A 17,936-nucleotide genomic window follows, 5' to 3' on the forward strand; every position below is an offset into this window, starting at 1 on the left:
TAGTTATTTAATTCTATCTTTATCTCAAATTGTAATTTTTATACTATTAAGTGCGTCTTTATATTTGTTCATATTACTCGATAAATACAAACATCATTATAATGATTGAGCATTCAAATTAAAGCTAAAATTATACAGTTTAAAATGAGTATAATTAGATAGTTGTGTCTTGTGTACTTTTCTTGTAATCTGCTTTTAAAAATTGTACTTATTTAAACTAATATTAAAAGTGAATTGGGTTGCCTATGTATATATTCCGTATATTTTATTAAATTTATAACATAAGTAATATTTAAAGAATCAATTTTAGATTGTCAAGAACATTAATTGCACTACAAAATCAATTAGAAAAATAAAGAAATAGTTATTTAATTCTATCTTTATCTCAAATTGTAATTTTTCTACTATAAAGTGCGTCTTTATATTTGTTCATATTACTCGATAAATACAAACAGCATAATAATGATTGAGCATTCAAATTAAAGCTAAAATTAGACAGTTTAAAATGAGTATAATTATATAGTTGTGTCTTGTGTAGTTTTCTTGTAATCTGCTCTCAAAATTGTACTTATTTAAACTAATATTAAAAGTGAATTGGGTTGCCTATGTATATATTCCGTATATTTTATTAAATTTATTACATAAGTAATATTTAAAGAATCAATTCTAGATTGTCAAGAACATTAATTGCACTACAAAATCAATTAGAAAAATAAAGAAATAGTTATTTAATTCTATCTTTATCTCAAATTGTAATTTTTCTACTATCAAGTGCGTCTTTATATTTAATCATATTACTCGATAAATACAAACAGCATAATAATGATTGAGCATTCAAATTAAAGCTAAAATTATACAGTTTAAAATGAGTATAATTAAATAGTTGTGTCTTGTGTACTTTTCTTGTAATCTGCTCTCAAAATTGTACTTATTTAAACTAATATTTAAAGTGAATTGGGGTGCCTATGTATATATTCCGTATATTTTATTAAATTTATTACATAAATAATATTTAAAGAATCAATTCTAGATTGTCAAGAACATTAATTGCACTACAAAATCAATTAGAAAAATAAAGAAATAGTTATTTAATTCTATCTTTATCTCAAATTGTAATTTTTATACTATAAAGTGCGTCTTTATATTTGTTCATATTACTCGATAAATACAAACATCATAATAATGGTTGAGCATTCAAATTAAAGCTAAAATTATACAGTTTAAAATGAGTATAATAAGATAGTTGTGTCTTGTGTACTTTTCTTGTAATCTGCTTTCAAAATTGTACTTATTTAAACTAATATTTAAAGTAAATTGGGTTGCCTATTCAGTATATTTTATTAAATTTATTACATAAGTAATATTTAAAGAATCAATTTTAGATTGTCAAGAACATTAATTGCACTACAAAATCAATTAGAAAAATAAAGAAATAGTTATTTAATTATATCTTTATCTCAAATTGTAATTTTTATACTATAAAGTGCGTCTTTATATTTAATCATATTACTCGATAAATACAAACAGCATAATAATGATTGAGCATTCAAATTAAAGCTAAAATTATACAGTTTAAAATGAGTATAATTAGATAGTTGTGTCTTGTGTACTTTTCTTGTAATCTGCTCTCAAAATTATACTTATTTAAATTAACATTTAAAGTAAATTGGGAAATCTACAATGAGCGCTTTGTGCAATTATATAAGAAAATCATAGATGGTGCAACATGAAGAGATGTTTTGATTTTGACAGAACCAAAACAAATAAACAGCTGTTCCGTTCCGCAAGATCATTCCTTCAAACATTCTCAATAAGATTCCCATTGAATCTAAGATGAACGAGGAAATCGATGAGAGCGAATTCTACCATCAGGATTTCACCACCGCTTCCAAATGGGAGTTGTTCATTGCCAGGATCGAGGAGATAATCCACGATTGGAAATCGACAAGCACAAAAGGTTAGAGATATACCTTTTGTTTTTTTATGTTTTGAAATTTGTTTGCTTCAGTTCATTTGTTTTTTAGATGGACGCAAATTACTGCGGCTCGGAAGTTTTGAGAGTCAGTGCGAGATCTTACCGTTTGCTGATGTCGATTTCTCCTTGACTTATTACAAGAAGGATGGTGTGTGCGAAGATGAGCAGAAACCGAAGAATCCTATCGAGAATGGTTTCGATTTCGAACTGGATGAAGGTGTCAACAGTCATGGTGATTACTGTTTGTCGTTGTGGTATGGATTGGAAGAGTACATAGTGCTGAGTCCTTTGAATAGTAACTCGCTGGTGTCGGAGAGTGAGATCAAAATACTGCTGAGCTCTCTGAATGCGGTTGTTGGGAATGTCAACTGCGATCTGCCTCTGTTCGTGCAGATCAGGGAGAAGTGGCAGAGGTGTTATTTGGGAGTGTTCGAGGGGAACGGAACGAGGACCAATTTCGAGATGGTGCATCTGAGGAAGGGACCGCAGCACTGTCAGTATTTGACAGGACTCGTGGATCTGTTTAAAACAAAACTGATGTCTCCGTTGCCACTTGATCCGATAATAGTGTCAGTGCAGACGACGTATCAACTGACGGACTTCGGGAATTACGTTTGGAGACAGGACATCACCGACAACGAGATCGAAAACTGCACCAACTCAATCTTGATGTTACCGTTGGGCGTCACAGTTGATCCTATTGCTAGTATAAACCTGAAAGCCACTTGGAACGATGTCCCGGAGATGATGATTGTCGACTCGGAGAACTACAGCAACTTCGATCCAACGCAAGCGGAGAAATGGTCGGTCTCGGTGGACATCACAGATCAACCAATCTGTTTGCTCAGCGATTGCTTGACGGACTTTCTGCACGTTCTGGGCAACGCGAGCACAATCTACGATTGCCTAGGCGATTACGCGCAACCACCCGAAACCTCGAACCCTCTGGATCTGTTGACCGAACCCAAAGTGCCTACAATCAGCAGCGTTTTGAAGAGGGCTGCAAGGAATTCCAGCAGGAAGACTCGCAAAGGTGTCGCTCCGCTCTCTGAAGAAGTCCTTGTACCGATGCTGTATTTCCTCTTCCCTGATGCCGAGGAGGACAGCCACAACGTTTATTCAGATCCTCTTAAGAAAGACGAAGGAAATAACGAATACGTAAGTTAATTGGGAATAGTTTGCATAACAATTTGAATTTGGTGTATACTTGGTCACATACCTTAACACAGCGTTTTTCAAACGCGTAATTATGAAAAATTTCTTAATAACGATCACAATAGATATAAAAACCAAAGTTTATAGTAAAACCAATTCGAAAATTTCACTACTTTTACAAACAAAAATATTTTCTTCTTTACTAAGGATGTGGCTTCAAAGTACGAGGACATGTTTAAAGGATTCAAGACGTGCAGAATGGATTCTTTGGTCTGGAGGTTGAGCATCGTCTTATCCCAAGCTCTGCATTCTCTCGGTGCAAACAGAGCGTTCGCTCACATTTGGTTCGAATTTGTCCAAGAGATGCGGTACAGATGGGAGAAGAGCATCATGATTCCAGGGTAAGAATACAATTTATAGCATTCTTTATTTATTCACTGAAATTGAAACATTTGGCCCCAATTTTACCCAAATTTGATTTCCTAAAATGAGAATAAAAACGGGAATTGAAGTTTAGAAAAGGTCTTGAAACGAAAACACGATTGTATTAAGTTATTCACAGAATTTAAAAATATATATTTTATGTAAAAAAATATATATAAATACAATAGAATACATATTTTTTTTTGTTCGGAATTTTCATTATATCGAAATGTATAAATCTTAGCTGGGGAAATATATATTAGTTTATACAAAATCACTAACGTATGTACAAATACGAGTAAGGAAATCCCATACAAATGTGTACGTATGCAAATTTGTGTCATGTAGAAATCCTTGCGTAACGTAACACTAAAATAATAATAATAATAATTAATAGATTAGAACACAAAGTGAATGATATATATATAAAAAAAAAGTTCAGACTCGGGTGCGACTTTGCAAGATGCAAGAATTAAAAATAATTATAAAGAAGGATCTGTCAACCCGGATATTCGTTTAATTATCCTTACACTAATTGGGGAAAAAAAGGACGATTTATGCATTTTCCTGTGTCAGTTCGCAATCCAAACCTATAATTGCACGAAGTTTGTTTTCTCAACGTTTTCTTTGGTTGGGGAAAAGGTTGAGAAACGCAGCAGATCGATTGCACGTTCACCCATACAAAATATAAGAAATCATTCTCGCTGTATTATATTAAAAATAGTAATAATAGTAATAGAAACCCGTGTCCACTGTATCCGAAATATCTTCAATGATTCGCGTTTTGATTTCGTTCAAGTGTGTGTTTTTGAGCGTAATAACGGGATAGCCGGAGCGGAAACAAAAACGGAAGATATAATTATAATAATAATAATAATAAATTACTAATGCGTAGTAAGTGAATGGAATGATTCCAGCTGAAGTAGTGGAATTAAGCCATTTGATTTTATATTGCAGATTTAATCAGACAATTTTTTGTCGTATTAAATTGTACCTTGGATTCATGTAACATCAAGAATATTTTTGCAGTAACATAACTTTGAATTGTAAACGTCGTTATGTTATTGATTGGTGTTCTTTAGATGTTATATGTATTCTAGATAGTAGTCTATAAACTAAGATACTAAAAATATTCTTTGATATAATAGAAGTATTTACAAATCGCTAAATTTGATGTGATCGAAAATGTTGTTGTTTTCCTTCGGATTTGCGTTCGTCGTTCATGTTCATTTGTGTTGTGTTTGATTACCAATTGCATTTTTTACATTTCTGTAATTCTCATAACGGAACGAGACCGTTCCTCGTCGTCGGGTTTCGAGCCATGTAGATGTCCATGTCGTGATCGGTCCAGTTGTCCGAGTTGTCGCAGTAGTTGTTCAGGGTGTGCGTCGAACCGGCCGTGCTGTACCTGCTGCTCGGGCGGTTGTGGTGATCACGGTGGTCCCTGGACCTGGACCTCGGCCTGGAACGACGGGTCGACGACGTTACTGAGTGCGTGGGCGGCGGTGCGTGGTGGTGCGGGACGAGGTGGTGCTGGGGGCCGCCGACCCGCGACAAGCGGTCCGACTGCATGGCCAACGACTGACGGGACTGACGCAAATCTGCAAACGATCACCAATTTCCTCTATGCAATCTCAAAAACACTGACCAACCATTTACTACATCCCATGACCCATGACCATAAAACCCGTGACCCCCCCCCCTCATCGTGTTATTTGTACAGTTAGAAAGAAGCGAACATCTGAAAAGCGGGCGAAGCGCACCTTCTGATCGTCGTCGTCGTTGTTGTTGTGGTTTGGTGGTGTAGTGTGATTGTTGTTGTTGTTAGACATACATTGGTTATTGTACACATTTTAGTCATTCAACATTGAAGCATTTACAATAATCATAATAGCAGGAAAATCGCAGTAGTCACAAATATGACATTAGAATATCAATTGTTTTATATGATTTGTGTGGTTACTTAGGAATGATATAATGTCTACTATTAGACTCTTCTGAAAGCCTATATATTTAGCTGTAATTAGTGTAATGTGTAAGTTGTGACTGAGAAAAATGGAAAATGAAATGTGAAGACATTCAATTTACTCATGATTTAAGTGTTGATGATCAAATTTAGTATTGTGGTACACCTTTTATTTTCCTTATTAGGAAGCTAGACAGTTGATGATGCTAGTCGATGCAGCAACATCTTCGGAAGCGACTTACGTAATTATCAAAAGTTTGGTTCGTTCCAAAATTGAGTAGTCCTACTCATGTTATGCAGGTTTTGTTGAGTTTTGAATAAAATCAGAATTGTCTCCTATTAATTAGTAGTATTTACACTGTAATCGAAGCAAGTGTTTTTTTTTTTGAAGCCTTCCAGAATGATTTTTGTATTTCGTTGTTTGATTTGTGAGAATAAGGTTTTAAGGAAGCGGTTATTGTATACATTTTAGTCATTCAACATTGAAGCATTCACAATAATCATAACTGGTTTTGAAATTTTATGATTAATTGCAGGAAAATCGTAGTAGTCACAAATATGACGTTAGGCTAGTTGAGAATATCAATTGTTTTATATGATTTGTGTGGTTACTTAGGAATGATATAATGTCTACTATTAGACTTTTTAGAAAGCCTATATATTTAGCTTTAATTAGTGTAATGTGTAAGTTGTGACTGAGAAAAATGGAAATGAAATGTGAAGACATCCAATTTACTAACTATATCTCATGATTTAAGTGATGATGATCAAATTTAGTATTGTAGTACACCTTTTATGCAGCACTAAAAATGATATTGTTATGTGAATGTGATCAACACGATGAGTTTTACTTATTTTCCTTATTAGGAAGCAACAGTTGATGCTAGTCGATGCAACAACATCGACATCTTCGGAAGCGACTTACGTAATTATCAAAAGTTTGGTTCGTTCCAAAATTGAGTAGTCCTACTCATGTTATGCAGGTTTTGTTGAGCTTTGAATAAAATCAGAATTGTCTCCTATTAATTAATATTTACACTGTATTCAAAGCAAGTGTTTTTTTTTTTTGAAGCCTTCCAGAAAGATTTTTGTATTTCATTGTTTGATTTGTGAGAATAAGGTTTTAAGTAAGCGGTTTTTTGTATATTTTGGCGATACTCACCTTTTCTGTTAATGTTATTTGTAAGCTTAGGTTTTTTTTAAATATTTTAAATGAATTTTGAAGAAATTTACAAATTTGTGCATTTATCTCTAGTGTTCATGGTACCAAGTTAGTGTGTTAGATTCTTTGTTTGTTTGTTTGTTGTTGTTTTTGATTTTGATTTGGTACCTTGTCTGGAAGCTAGCAGGTTGCTGGGGAATGCGTTTGCGGCCAAATAGCGTCCGGATTGATTGGAGAAGCTGTGCTGCGATTGACCGTCCGCAATGGACCTGGCCTTATTACCTTTCGAGCTGAAATGCGACCTCATGTCGTCCTGGATGAGCGATCCCGGCTGCTCGACGGCGTACATCCTCGGCCTCTGCGTGCTGTGCGTGCTGTACGCAGACACCTGATCCCAATCCTACGAAAGATCATCATTAGCATCGATTTAGTCTCTCTCTTTTCACTTCATCTCTTACCTTATTGGCGTTGAAGGCGTTGAGGGTGGCCAAGGACGAGAGTGGTCCGCCCGGACTGGCGGCGGCGCAACAGTTCACCGGAAGACCGGCGATCGGAATTCCCGTTTTCATACCGAGTTTCTGCTGGTGCAGTTCGTGCAGCTTCCTCGATCTCCTCCTGGATGCGGCGACGAACACGATGACGGCGACGACGATGGTGCCGCAGATCGCCGCGCTCGCTGCGATCGTGATCTTGTCCATGTTCGAAGAGGCCGTCTGCACAGTTCTGACCTCACGGCATTGTCCGTAAGGGACAGTCTCCGGGGTCACGTTGATGTCCTCCAGGGTGACAACGCATACCACCATGCATTCCTGTACAAGCATACAAGCGATTAATTGAAAAATCTAATTATGTAACTATTATATTATGTAACTATTGAAAGAAAACCTGATTTCATGAATAGGCGAAATCGGATTAACAAAATCCGGGCGAAGGAAGTGATAAAAGAAAGAGTTCGGAAGAAAACATGTCACATCTAAATTGCGTTTTCTTGTTTACTTAGAAAATGAAGCAATTAAACTAAATACGTTCTGTGTAATTATGTAACAACGTCATCTATTGTATTGTTTTTAAATGAAAACTGAAATGAATCCAAGAAAGCAACGTCGCTTTTCAGGACTCGCTTCGCTCGCCCATCAAGATTCAGTTCGTGTTTTCAGTTTTTTGTTTCAGATGAGAGCCGAAGAGCGGAATCGATATCCTTCAAGAGATATCGGATGATTCGCAAGAAATGTTTTCTTTCGGTGCACGCAGTTCAATATTAATTACACCGGAGGCCGCATTCCATTGTACAAAGTAGCTCATCCACTTACATAAAGCGGCGATGATGCGAGCGTGCACTAAACTCTTTGCATTTAGAAAGCATTGGAGTTGAAGAGCGAAGTGCATTTCTTCTAATTGCCCTCGCGTTTTACCGATGGTAATGCTAATTCGATAATTGAAGTCATTCCGTAACGCGACGATAGAAGAGAGACTCACCTGTGACGGGACGTTTTTTATCTTGAATTCGCGCTCGCTCGCCTCCAGCGGAGGTCCCTGCTTGAAAGTTTTGTCGCCGAAGAGGCGGTAGACCACCCGGAAACCCAGGATGTTGACGGTGTCCGAGCCCCATTGGATTATCACGGAATTGTCTTGTCTGTAGGCGTTCTTAACGATCACGTCGTTGCTGTCGTCCAGTTTGCTGCGAGACGGGAATCCCATTACCAAAGAAGGCTTTTGCGTTTTCCTTGGTGATGATGTTATCCTGGGGATGGTTTTGTTGGGAGCTTTGCTTGTGGTCGTTAATTTGGTCGTGGATAGTTGCGTGGTGCTGGTCGTTGTAGCTTTGGTGGTCGTCGTTGGTTTAGTAGTAGTAGTGGTCGTTGTAGTCGTCGTCGTTGTAGTCGTGGTGCTCTTAGGCGATGGCACACTCTCGGCCACGGAGACGTCGTCCAAATCTGCGCTCACAACCGTAGCAATCCCTACACCATCGTTGCTGCAAGTCAACTCTTCAGGTTGGATGCTGTAGAAACCTCTCTCCCTGAATTTCGGTGGGCTGGCGCAAAACTGCGGATTCCTCTCTCTGCTCGTCACCTGCAGATCCCCGTTCTTGATCCAATCTATGACCCAGGCCATGTGACAATCGCAGTGCAGGAACCTTCCACCCAAACTCAAACCTCTGAGCGTGTTGTTCAGATGTGATAGAGCGCCGTACGGGATGGTGGCCAAAGGATTTCCGTCCAAAGCCAACAGAGTGATGGAAGGGTTTCCGCTCAGCGAACTCAAAGGTAGTTCAGTGATCAAGTTGAAGCCGATGTCGAGCACCCTGAGTTCGGATAAAGATTGCATAGCCTCCATGGGAAAATCGGGAAGCACGTTGTTCAAAAGACTCAGCGAAGTCAAAGAGTTGCGAATGCCGAAGAACGCGGTCGCTCCTAAACTTCCGATCCGATTGCGCTCCAAGTTGAGCGCTGTCAAAGCTTCCAAACCCTCGAACGTTTTAATTCCGCCATCTCCCGGCAACTCCTTCAAACTGTTGTGCGATAGATCCAAGAAGGCTAAAGTCTTCATGCCGCGAATCGCTTGAGGAATGGCGTTTTGCCGTGTCCCTTTTAAATTCAAGTTTTTCAATGAAGCTTCCAAGCCGCGCAGCGCCGCAGGCGCTAAAGTGACTTCGTTGTCTGACAGTTTCAGTGTGGCTAGTTTTGTTAAGGTTTCGAAAGCGCCGTCCGGGACTTCGGTAATCCTGTTCCGCGAAAGGTCCAGAAGCGATAAATTCGTCATCTCTTTGAGCGTTTTTACGGGCACTTCGGTCAGATCGTTGTCTTGCAGGTTCAAGTTCTTGAGCGTCTTTTCCTGTCCTTTGAACGCTTCCTCGCTGATGGTTTTGATGCGGCAGCCGGAGAGTTGGATGTTGTGCAGCTCCAAACTGTGGAAGGTCGCCTCCTTGAGGCTTCCCACCGTCGAGTTGTTCACGTAGAGGAGGTCGATTTGCGTGGATCTGGCGTACTTGTGGAGTGCCGCGTGCAGTTTGGGCCATTCCACCATGTCGCATTGAACGCTCAACGCTTGACCCGAGTTGTAGGAGCAGAGACACGCGGATTGGAGGTCCACCAGGTCCCTGGGCCAAGGGCAGGGCGCAGTTGCTGCCATCGCCAGAAGGACGGCGAAGAAAAAGATGAGAAAAGGACCGCCGCGCCTCATGACCTGAAACAGAAGATTGGATGTAGTTGCAGTAGAAGCAGCAGCAGCAGCAACAACAACAGCAATGTTGTCTCTTTTTTTGAAATGCCGGAATGCGTGGGCTCGGCCGATCTTCGAGGACGCTCGCTCAGCCTAAGCTGCAAACACGCCTCATTAAAACAGTGAAGATGATCGGAGACAATCCATAATTACGCATTCCACAGCAATTATTCATAGGGATTAGCGAAGGTTCTTTTTGCAAACTAAAAAAGGGGGTGTGAGACAGAATGAAAATAAAAAAAAAAGGGCGCAGACGAAGGAAAACGGCTTTGTCTTTGCCGGTCGTAACTTAATCTCTCTTTTTTTTTTCGTTTGCAGTGGATTAATTGGGTTCTTTGATAGGTGTATGCCCTCTTCATTAATATCAAAGTATGTTAATTTCCGTAACCGCCAAACCCTTTCTCCCCATCAAAGAAAGGAGAAAAAGAAAGAGTAAAACTGTTTGCGTTTAATTAAGGAGTTTCGATTAGTTTTCAGTTGACTCGCTTTGATATTTATTTCCTTCGCTTCCAAACAGTAAATTTCTTAACGAAAGTTTCATACTTTTACACTTTCAATATTGTAATATGCAGATTTTGGTTTTTCAATCTTATTTCCAATCTTTATATTTTTCAATCTTTACTTTTGTACAGTTTTTTAATACTTAACTATGTTCATAATTGTACAGTTTCAATAGCAATATGTAAATACTGGACTTTGGTTCTTGGATTGATTTTTTTTTTATAATTTTGTTATTTCCATTAGCAACAGTAATTATATAATTTCCATGGTAACTGCAATATGGAAATACTTGTTGTTTTTTGTTTCTCTTTGTGATTTTTGTACAGTTATTTTTTTTTAAATTTGCATGGTTATATCAAAGAGCAATAATTGGAATATGGAAATATTTGGAATCCTTTGTTCATGTTTTCTATGCTGCGAACTAATAATCTATCGATTTATTCGTTAAACAATGATTGTAAATTTACATTATAGTAAGGAGAAAAAGAAAGAGAGGAGTAAAACTGTTTGCGTTTAATTAAGGAGTTTCGATTAGTTTTCAGTTGACTCGCTTTGCTATTTCCTTCGCTTCCAAACAGTAAATTTCTTAACGAAAGTTTCATACTTTTACACTTTCAATATTGTAATATGCAGATTTTGGTTTTTCAATCTTATTTCCAATCTTTATATTTTTCAATCTTTACTTTTGTACAGTTTTTTAATACTTAACTATGTTCATAATTGTACAGTTTCAATAGCAATATGTAAATACTGGACTTTGGTTCTTGGATTGATTTTTTTTTGTATAATTTTGTTATTTCCATTAGCAACAGTAATTAGATAATTTCCATGGTAACTGCAATATGGAAATACTTGCTGTTTTTTCTTCTCTTTGTGATTTTTGTACAGTTATTTTTTTTAAAATTTGCAGTATCATACACGGTTACATCAAAGAGCAATAATTGGAATATGTAAATATTTGGAATCCTTTGTTCATGTTTTATATGCTTCCAACTAATATTATATCGATTTATTCGTTAAACAATGATTGTAAATTTACAATTTTCCAATTTTTAACATCTAAACTATTTATAAATCCAGCATTTACTTTTATATAGTTGAAATATGGAAATTCTATTCATTTTTGTACATTTTTAATTTGCAAACAATTTTTTTTATTATGTTCGTATCGACAATTGTACAGTTTTCATTTGCATGTTAATTGTTCATGTGGAAATAATAGGTCTTATTGATGCAAAAAAAAAATACTTAAAGAATGAACACAGCACGTGTTTTGGTGATTAAGTTATGTGCATTAATTGCATAGTTTATGTCACGTTCTTAACATTTTTATTTACAGTTGCAAAATTACAATTTCATATCGATTTATGCACTTTTTTTTATTTATTCTGTCACCTTTCGAAATACCAATTAATCAAAAGATTACAAGATCCAACCTGGTTTTTGTAATTGTTTTATAATAGTAAACTTTATTAATATCTTGACAATTTTCAAGAGACAAACTTTATAGAGAATCTATTAATTATAGTGAATCCGGACAAACCGAAACCGGAACTATGTGAGGTAGATTTTGTATATTTAGATAACATTTTTTTTTTTAATCTGAAACACTTTTTGAACGTTTAGATTATAAAGATTATCTTAATGTAAAAGATTACAGATGATGGCTCCATCTAGTCTTTAAAATGTGAATTGTTTGATAATGAAAACAAACGATTCAATTGGATTTAATTAGAATTTTGATGTTTAACAAATGAAAATGTTTGATAATTTGTAATTCAAATAAAATCTAACGTTTTTTTTCTTCCGTTTCTTTCATTGTTGCGACGTTGCGGATTATATTATATAATAAATATCTATGCGAGTGTTCGCTTGCGTGCGTCTCGTAAAAGGCAAAGTAGGCCGTGGGACAGAATTTGCATAGCATTAGTCAATTCGTCAATTAAAAATCTAGTCATCGGATATGCAGAATCGGGACCAATAATAACAATAACGTACAGTTAGTTTCGAATATGTGCGGTGGCGAAACAGAAACAGGAAGAAGAAAAAAAAAATGACACGAAAACAAAATTAATTAAATTAAATCCAATTGAATCCAATTGTTTTATTCGATTTGTTTCCGAATTGGAATTGGATTAATTTCGTAAATGTTGTTATTTGTACAGTTTTCTTTGCACTGTTTAATTGTCGAAGTTTCGAATTTCGCGCGCGCGTTTTATAATTACGTGTAAATATTTGAACGATTATGTGTTGTGTTGCAGGAATAATTATGTAACAATGCGAATTATTCGGGCTCGGCTTCGTCGTCTCCGTATCAATTTGTGTACTCGGGTGTTTCGGGCCTTGAACTCGCGAATGCAAAATGCGAAAGCGTCGAAAGAAACCCTTTCGCATTCTTGCTTAATTGTTACGTGGAAAATGGCATTCATGCGGTGGAGAAATGGAAGAGAGTTTTCGAGAGATGAAAGTGTTTCTGTAATGCTAAATCGGTTTATGTGTGTTATGTCCATTTTAGTTTGTCCAATCAGAATTTATTAGGAATATTGAAATTTGTATACAAGTGAGTCTCTAATGTTAAATCATTTTTTCTATGAATTTTAGTACAAAATGTTAATTCACGTCTAAATGAATTGTTGCTAAACATTGTAAAATGTATATTTTTCTACATAAAATCAAATTGATTATAGGCTAACTTTAAGTTTCGTTTGAAAGAAATGCCATTCATGCGGAGGAGAAATAGAAAAGAGTTCGAGAGATGGAAGTGTTTCTGTAATGCTAAATCGTTTTTATGTGTGTAATGTTCATTTTAGTTTGTCCAATAAGAATTTATTGGACTATTTGGGAATATTGAAATTTGTGTAATCTTAACTCGTTTCTCCTATTGTAATATTGTAGTGTGTAAAATTTCATGAAATTCTGAAAAATAATCTGAATTTCAGTAAATTTTGTAAAATTTAGACGTAAAACAAATTTAAATAAATAATTGATTTTTCAAGTCCAATTTTTTTTTTGTCTGAACTTTATAAAATGTACATTTTTCTATATTAAATCAAATTGATTATGGGTTAAGTGAAAGAGACTAGTTAAAAACATACAATTTTGCATGAGCATAGTTTTCTGTAAAATAAAAGGTTGGGCGGATATATCCGCCGCACATTCGTAAAGTGTTGATATCGTATTGCGTTTCACTAATTTCATTATAATTGTCTTAACCAGAATATTATGCACGCAGTTATTAGAATCCGTCTATACTTCATCTGTAAACGAAGTGATTTTCTCAGGAGAGTGTCTCGCCTTTGGTCAAATTGCGCATAGAAAGTGTAGCAGACTGACGTATTTCCTTCCTTTCGCATTATTATATCATCTCGCACGTTATCTCCGCGAAACGCGTTTGTAAACATCTGATGATGTGTGGGAATGAAATTGAAAATACGTTATGATCGTAACACATTTAATTATCTGCATCCTGGCCTTAATTTCAACACTAATTTCACTTTCTTTCAAAGACAAATACATCATTAACTTTGTCTCGTTTCTATAACATATCTGTATTCATTAATTGCTAAAAAGACTGAAGATTTTTATAGTTATAATTTGAAGTATTACTATGTTATAAATACAAAATACAGCAATACCTTGCATAGTGCGGATTGGATTAGTGCGGATCCATTATTGAAAATTTCAAAACTAATTAAGCAAAATGAATTCTAAACAATTTGCACACAATTAATTTTTTGTATATAATTTATCGTATTTCCTCTGTGCGGTTTTAAAGTCTTCGATTAGTCCGGTTTCAAACAGTACGGGATATTGGCTTAATGGAGTTAGTTATTGAAATCTATGAATAATCGATAGAAGTGTGTGATTTCATTAATTGCTAAAAAGTCTGAAGATTTGTATAGTTATAATTTGAAGTATTATTATGTTATGAATACAAAATACAGCAATACCTCGCATAGTGCGGATTCATTATTGAAAATTTCAAAACTTAATTTTTAATTAAGCAAAATTAATTCCAAACAATTTGCACACAATTCAGTTCTTGTATATAATTTATCGTTTTTCCTCTCTCTCTTGACTGTATAAAGTTTCTTTCAGTGGAGGTTTTAAAGTCCTCGATTAGACCGGTTTCAAACAGTACGGGATATTGGCTTAATGGAGTTAGTTATTGAAATCTCTGAGTCATCGATGGAAGTGTGTATTCAATCATTTCTTATTTTAACTTCTAGGAATTAACCTTTAGTTTCTAAAACTATGATTAGAATACGCAAAATTTGTGTATGATTCATCGATATATATTTTGCTGAACAAAAAGTTTTGCATGTTTTCGATGTTTTTTTTCTTGAGCAAACCTATAATTATAGATAAATATCATTTTGATTATAATGCTAAAGTTTATAAATGCAAAATCGTAATTATTTATACAAAATAAGTCTTTTAAATTATTCATTCTAATTTGAAACTTTCATTAAAGTCTATGAATCTTTTATAAAATATTAATTGCAAAACTTTAAATTGTATTTATTTTCTAATTTATTTAAACTTACTTTAATTATTGTTGTTTTTTTTGTTTGTTTCTTAACGAAGAATCAGTGGCTTTGGTGCATTGTGTATATAAAATGTAAATCCAAAAAATGTTGCTGCGCTTTTTCCACTTCTCGCTTTTGGTGTGAGTGCGCGTTGGGAGTTGTTGGGAGTCAGTCAAGATTTAAAGAGAAGGAATTCGGTGAAGAAATCATCAAAATTCTTAATGAAATCGGTGTTCGTTCGGTGGCCCTCGAGGTATAGGTGAAGAAGTGAGCCGGTTCTTTTAACCGTTACAATCAATACACAACACCAGTCGCTCCAAACACACCTGTATTTTATCTGCAAAAAAAACAAAACAATTTTATATTTAGTTTCAATATTTATTTAAATCAATTAGTTCAAAAATTTTCAATTTTTCAAATTTTTACCTGAAATTTCTGGAAACTATACTTGATGATAATAGAGTTTGTAATTTGGCTACATGTTTTGTTTAATTAAGAAAAAAAAAATAGACTTAATTAACTTTCTTAATTAACAAAATAAAAATTGTAACTAATTTTTGAAATTCCGATTTTTTTTTTCAAGTCTAGAGCAATAAAGTATACTAAATGATAAAATAGTTCAAATGTAGGTCCAAAATCATATAAGTTTATCTTCATTCTTTAATACATAAAATAAATAAATAAGAATAAAATTGAAAACTGTAGTAAAATAATTAATACTGCAAAGCAGCCATATGTTTCGATTTACAACTAGAATCAATGATTCAATTTCATTCATATAACTGTATATTAAGAAGTAAATAACTTTTTTTTTATATGTTGAAATATATTAAAGACTAATTAATTAACGAATCAAATTATATTAAACACATTTTTGTTACAATTTTGAATTAAAAAAAAAACAAGTTTTTCGATGTATTTAATTAATTTGATTCATTCTCATTTACACGTGCCGCGTTTCGGAATGACAACAATTACGTAATCCGACCGGAAAGCGAGAAGTGTTTATAAATTAATTACGAAGAAGGAAACAAAACGAAATGTGTCGTTTTTGATGCGAAACCAAAATGTGTGTGTGTGCAAAAGTGGATGTTAAAATAGAGCGAAAGAGTACAGGATTGTGGCGTGTCTGGCTGGATTAAATGCAATCCAGTCTTGCCATTTTATTAGCTGACTCACCACACGAAGAAGTCTTCTTTTGGAATTGAGCAACAAAAAGTGTAAAATAAAAATATGTAGAATAAAACGAAGAAAAAAAAGGGGCAGTAGTGAGAGCGAATAATGGATACCAGAAGATGAAGAGCAACAGAAAAAAAAAACATTGTTTTCAATTCAGTCTAGTGCTCTGAGACTTTTTCGAATTCCTTTGTCCGCCGAATGCGAAACATATGCTGCCAACGAATGCAACTTGTCTACTACTTTTTTTTTTAGTTGAATTGTTTGTGGTGAATTTATTAGTTCCAACCTGACCAAATTAGATTTTTAAACTAGTTTTGTTTTTAATTATCTTCTAAATTGGATTTGAACTATTTACCTTATTTTTACGATAATTTTTATTTGATTGAAATGTATTTTTGTTATATTTAGTTGGTTTCCAAAATATTCTTGCAAGTATTGCATAATTGCTTTAAATCTATCAAATACTAATTGTAGCAATTGTTATTGTGTTGCATTCTTAATGTTTACAATTAGTATTTTGGTAAATGTTTGAAAAGTTGTAAAAATTTGAGGTCAGCGTGTCATAAATTAATGTCTGATGAAATTATCCGTATTTTGTTTTCGTATCAAGGATGCTTTTGTTTTTGATGCTATATAGTGTATATAGTGTAATAATTGTATTATTCCGTCTTTTTTTAACCTTTTTCACATCTTGGACGAGGATGAGACGCGGCGGAATGGGCGCGTCGCGTGGATTTCAATCAACCTAGCAAAGAAGTTGTGCCCGAAGGTGCTTCGTGATCCTCGATCAACCATTCCACCTTCCATTTCTATATAAATGTAGTCGGCTGCACGAAACAATTGATTGCCTTGATCTTAACACATAATATATATATATTGTTTTTTTTTTCACGTGAAATCGCAGATTTTCCATCCGTTTGAAATCGGCGAAGAAGTAAAAAAAATAATAATAAAAGGTGCAGAAACGCCACCACGAAATTGTTCCGAGAAACTTGACTTTTCAGATCGACGGTTTTGAAATATTGCTGCAACAATTATCGATCTTGTAACCTACTTTGTTTTTGTTTACTTTTATCAGCGAACCTTTGTAAGATCAAGTTTGTTTCGATATTGTTTTGTTAATGCAATTTGTTTCTTTTGTTTTGTTTTCTCAATGACTTAAGACATTATAGCATTCATTTTTTTTCTGTTGTTTTTTGTTGATTTTGTTTAATTGAAATATTTCTCTTTGATTCATTTATAATATAATTAAAAAAAAACAACTATAAATTAAGATTTATGAATTATTTTTGTTTTGTTTGTAATAATTGTTTTTTTAAATACTTAAACTTATTAAGTTTATTTTGAAATCAAAATTTTATTATACAATAATCAACTCATGTTTTTATTTATTTAATTATGTAATTTTTATTATTGCAATTATATGACGTTATTTTGGAATTTATAGGGTATCATTATTGTATATACTTTTTTTTTCTGAAATCACGAAATCACAGATAATTGTATTATTGGAAACTGCAGAGATAATGATAGTTTAATTATAAAGTTCAATGTTAAATACTAGTGATCACGACGTAATCTTGTGCATACTTTACTAGTTATGTGTTTGTTTTTTTTTCTTGTTCTTCAGTGTTCATCTTCACTTTTTGACATTGATTTGTTATTAACAAAACGATCATTAATGAAAAGAATGTTCTGTAAGTAAATACTTCGCATAGACCGGACTGTTTGAAGCCGGATTAATCGAGAAACTAATAGAAATTGTCTGAATTACATTTTTTAGTTTGTATTTTTAAACCTGACAATAGTGAATCCGGACTAATCGAA

At 34.3% G+C, this 17,936-nt stretch overlaps 2 protein-coding genes across 6 annotated transcripts; one reads left to right on the top strand and one right to left on the bottom strand.

The window, feature by feature from the left end:
• Positions 1-1,755: 1,755 nt before the first annotated feature.
• LOC108563473 (rab3 GTPase-activating protein catalytic subunit-like) lies at positions 1,756-3,556 on the top strand. Its single transcript, XM_017922153.1, has 3 exons — positions 1,756-1,957; positions 2,025-3,133; positions 3,338-3,556. Exons 1-3 carry the CDS (start codon positions 1,834-1,836, stop codon positions 3,533-3,535), a joined length of 1,431 nt encoding a protein of 476 aa, XP_017777642.1. The 5' UTR covers positions 1,756-1,833; the 3' UTR covers positions 3,536-3,556.
• Positions 3,557-3,805: 249 nt separating this feature from the next.
• On the bottom strand, positions 3,806-15,261 carry LOC108563474 (nyctalopin). Of its 5 annotated transcripts, none has more exons than XR_001891094.1 (7): positions 14,949-15,261; positions 8,158-9,864; positions 7,140-7,490; positions 6,964-7,081; positions 6,445-6,513; positions 5,762-5,830; positions 5,137-5,154 (listed from the first exon to the last, which is right to left on the bottom strand). XR_001891094.1 is itself a non-coding variant. In XM_017922157.1 (6 exons), the coding sequence occupies exons 2-5, from the start codon at positions 9,859-9,861 to the stop codon at positions 6,452-6,454; spliced, it is 2,349 nt and encodes a 782-aa protein (XP_017777646.1). In that variant the 5' UTR covers positions 9,862-9,864; positions 14,949-15,261; the 3' UTR covers positions 5,076-5,154; positions 6,445-6,451. The 5 variants fall into 5 exon arrangements, 3 of the variants coding, with proteins under 3 accessions (XP_017777644.1, XP_017777643.1, XP_017777646.1); XR_001891093.1 differs by having other exon boundaries at positions 6,850-7,081; XM_017922157.1 differs by lacking the exon at positions 5,762-5,830 and having other exon boundaries at positions 5,076-5,154; positions 6,850-7,081.
• Between the last annotated feature and the right edge of the window lie 2,675 nt (positions 15,262-17,936).

Source organism: Nicrophorus vespilloides, unplaced genomic scaffold (assembly GCF_001412225.1).
Source record: "Nicrophorus vespilloides isolate i.1.1-1 unplaced genomic scaffold, Nicve_v1.0, whole genome shotgun sequence".
Lineage (NCBI taxonomy): Eukaryota > Metazoa > Arthropoda > Insecta > Coleoptera > Silphidae > Nicrophorus > Nicrophorus vespilloides.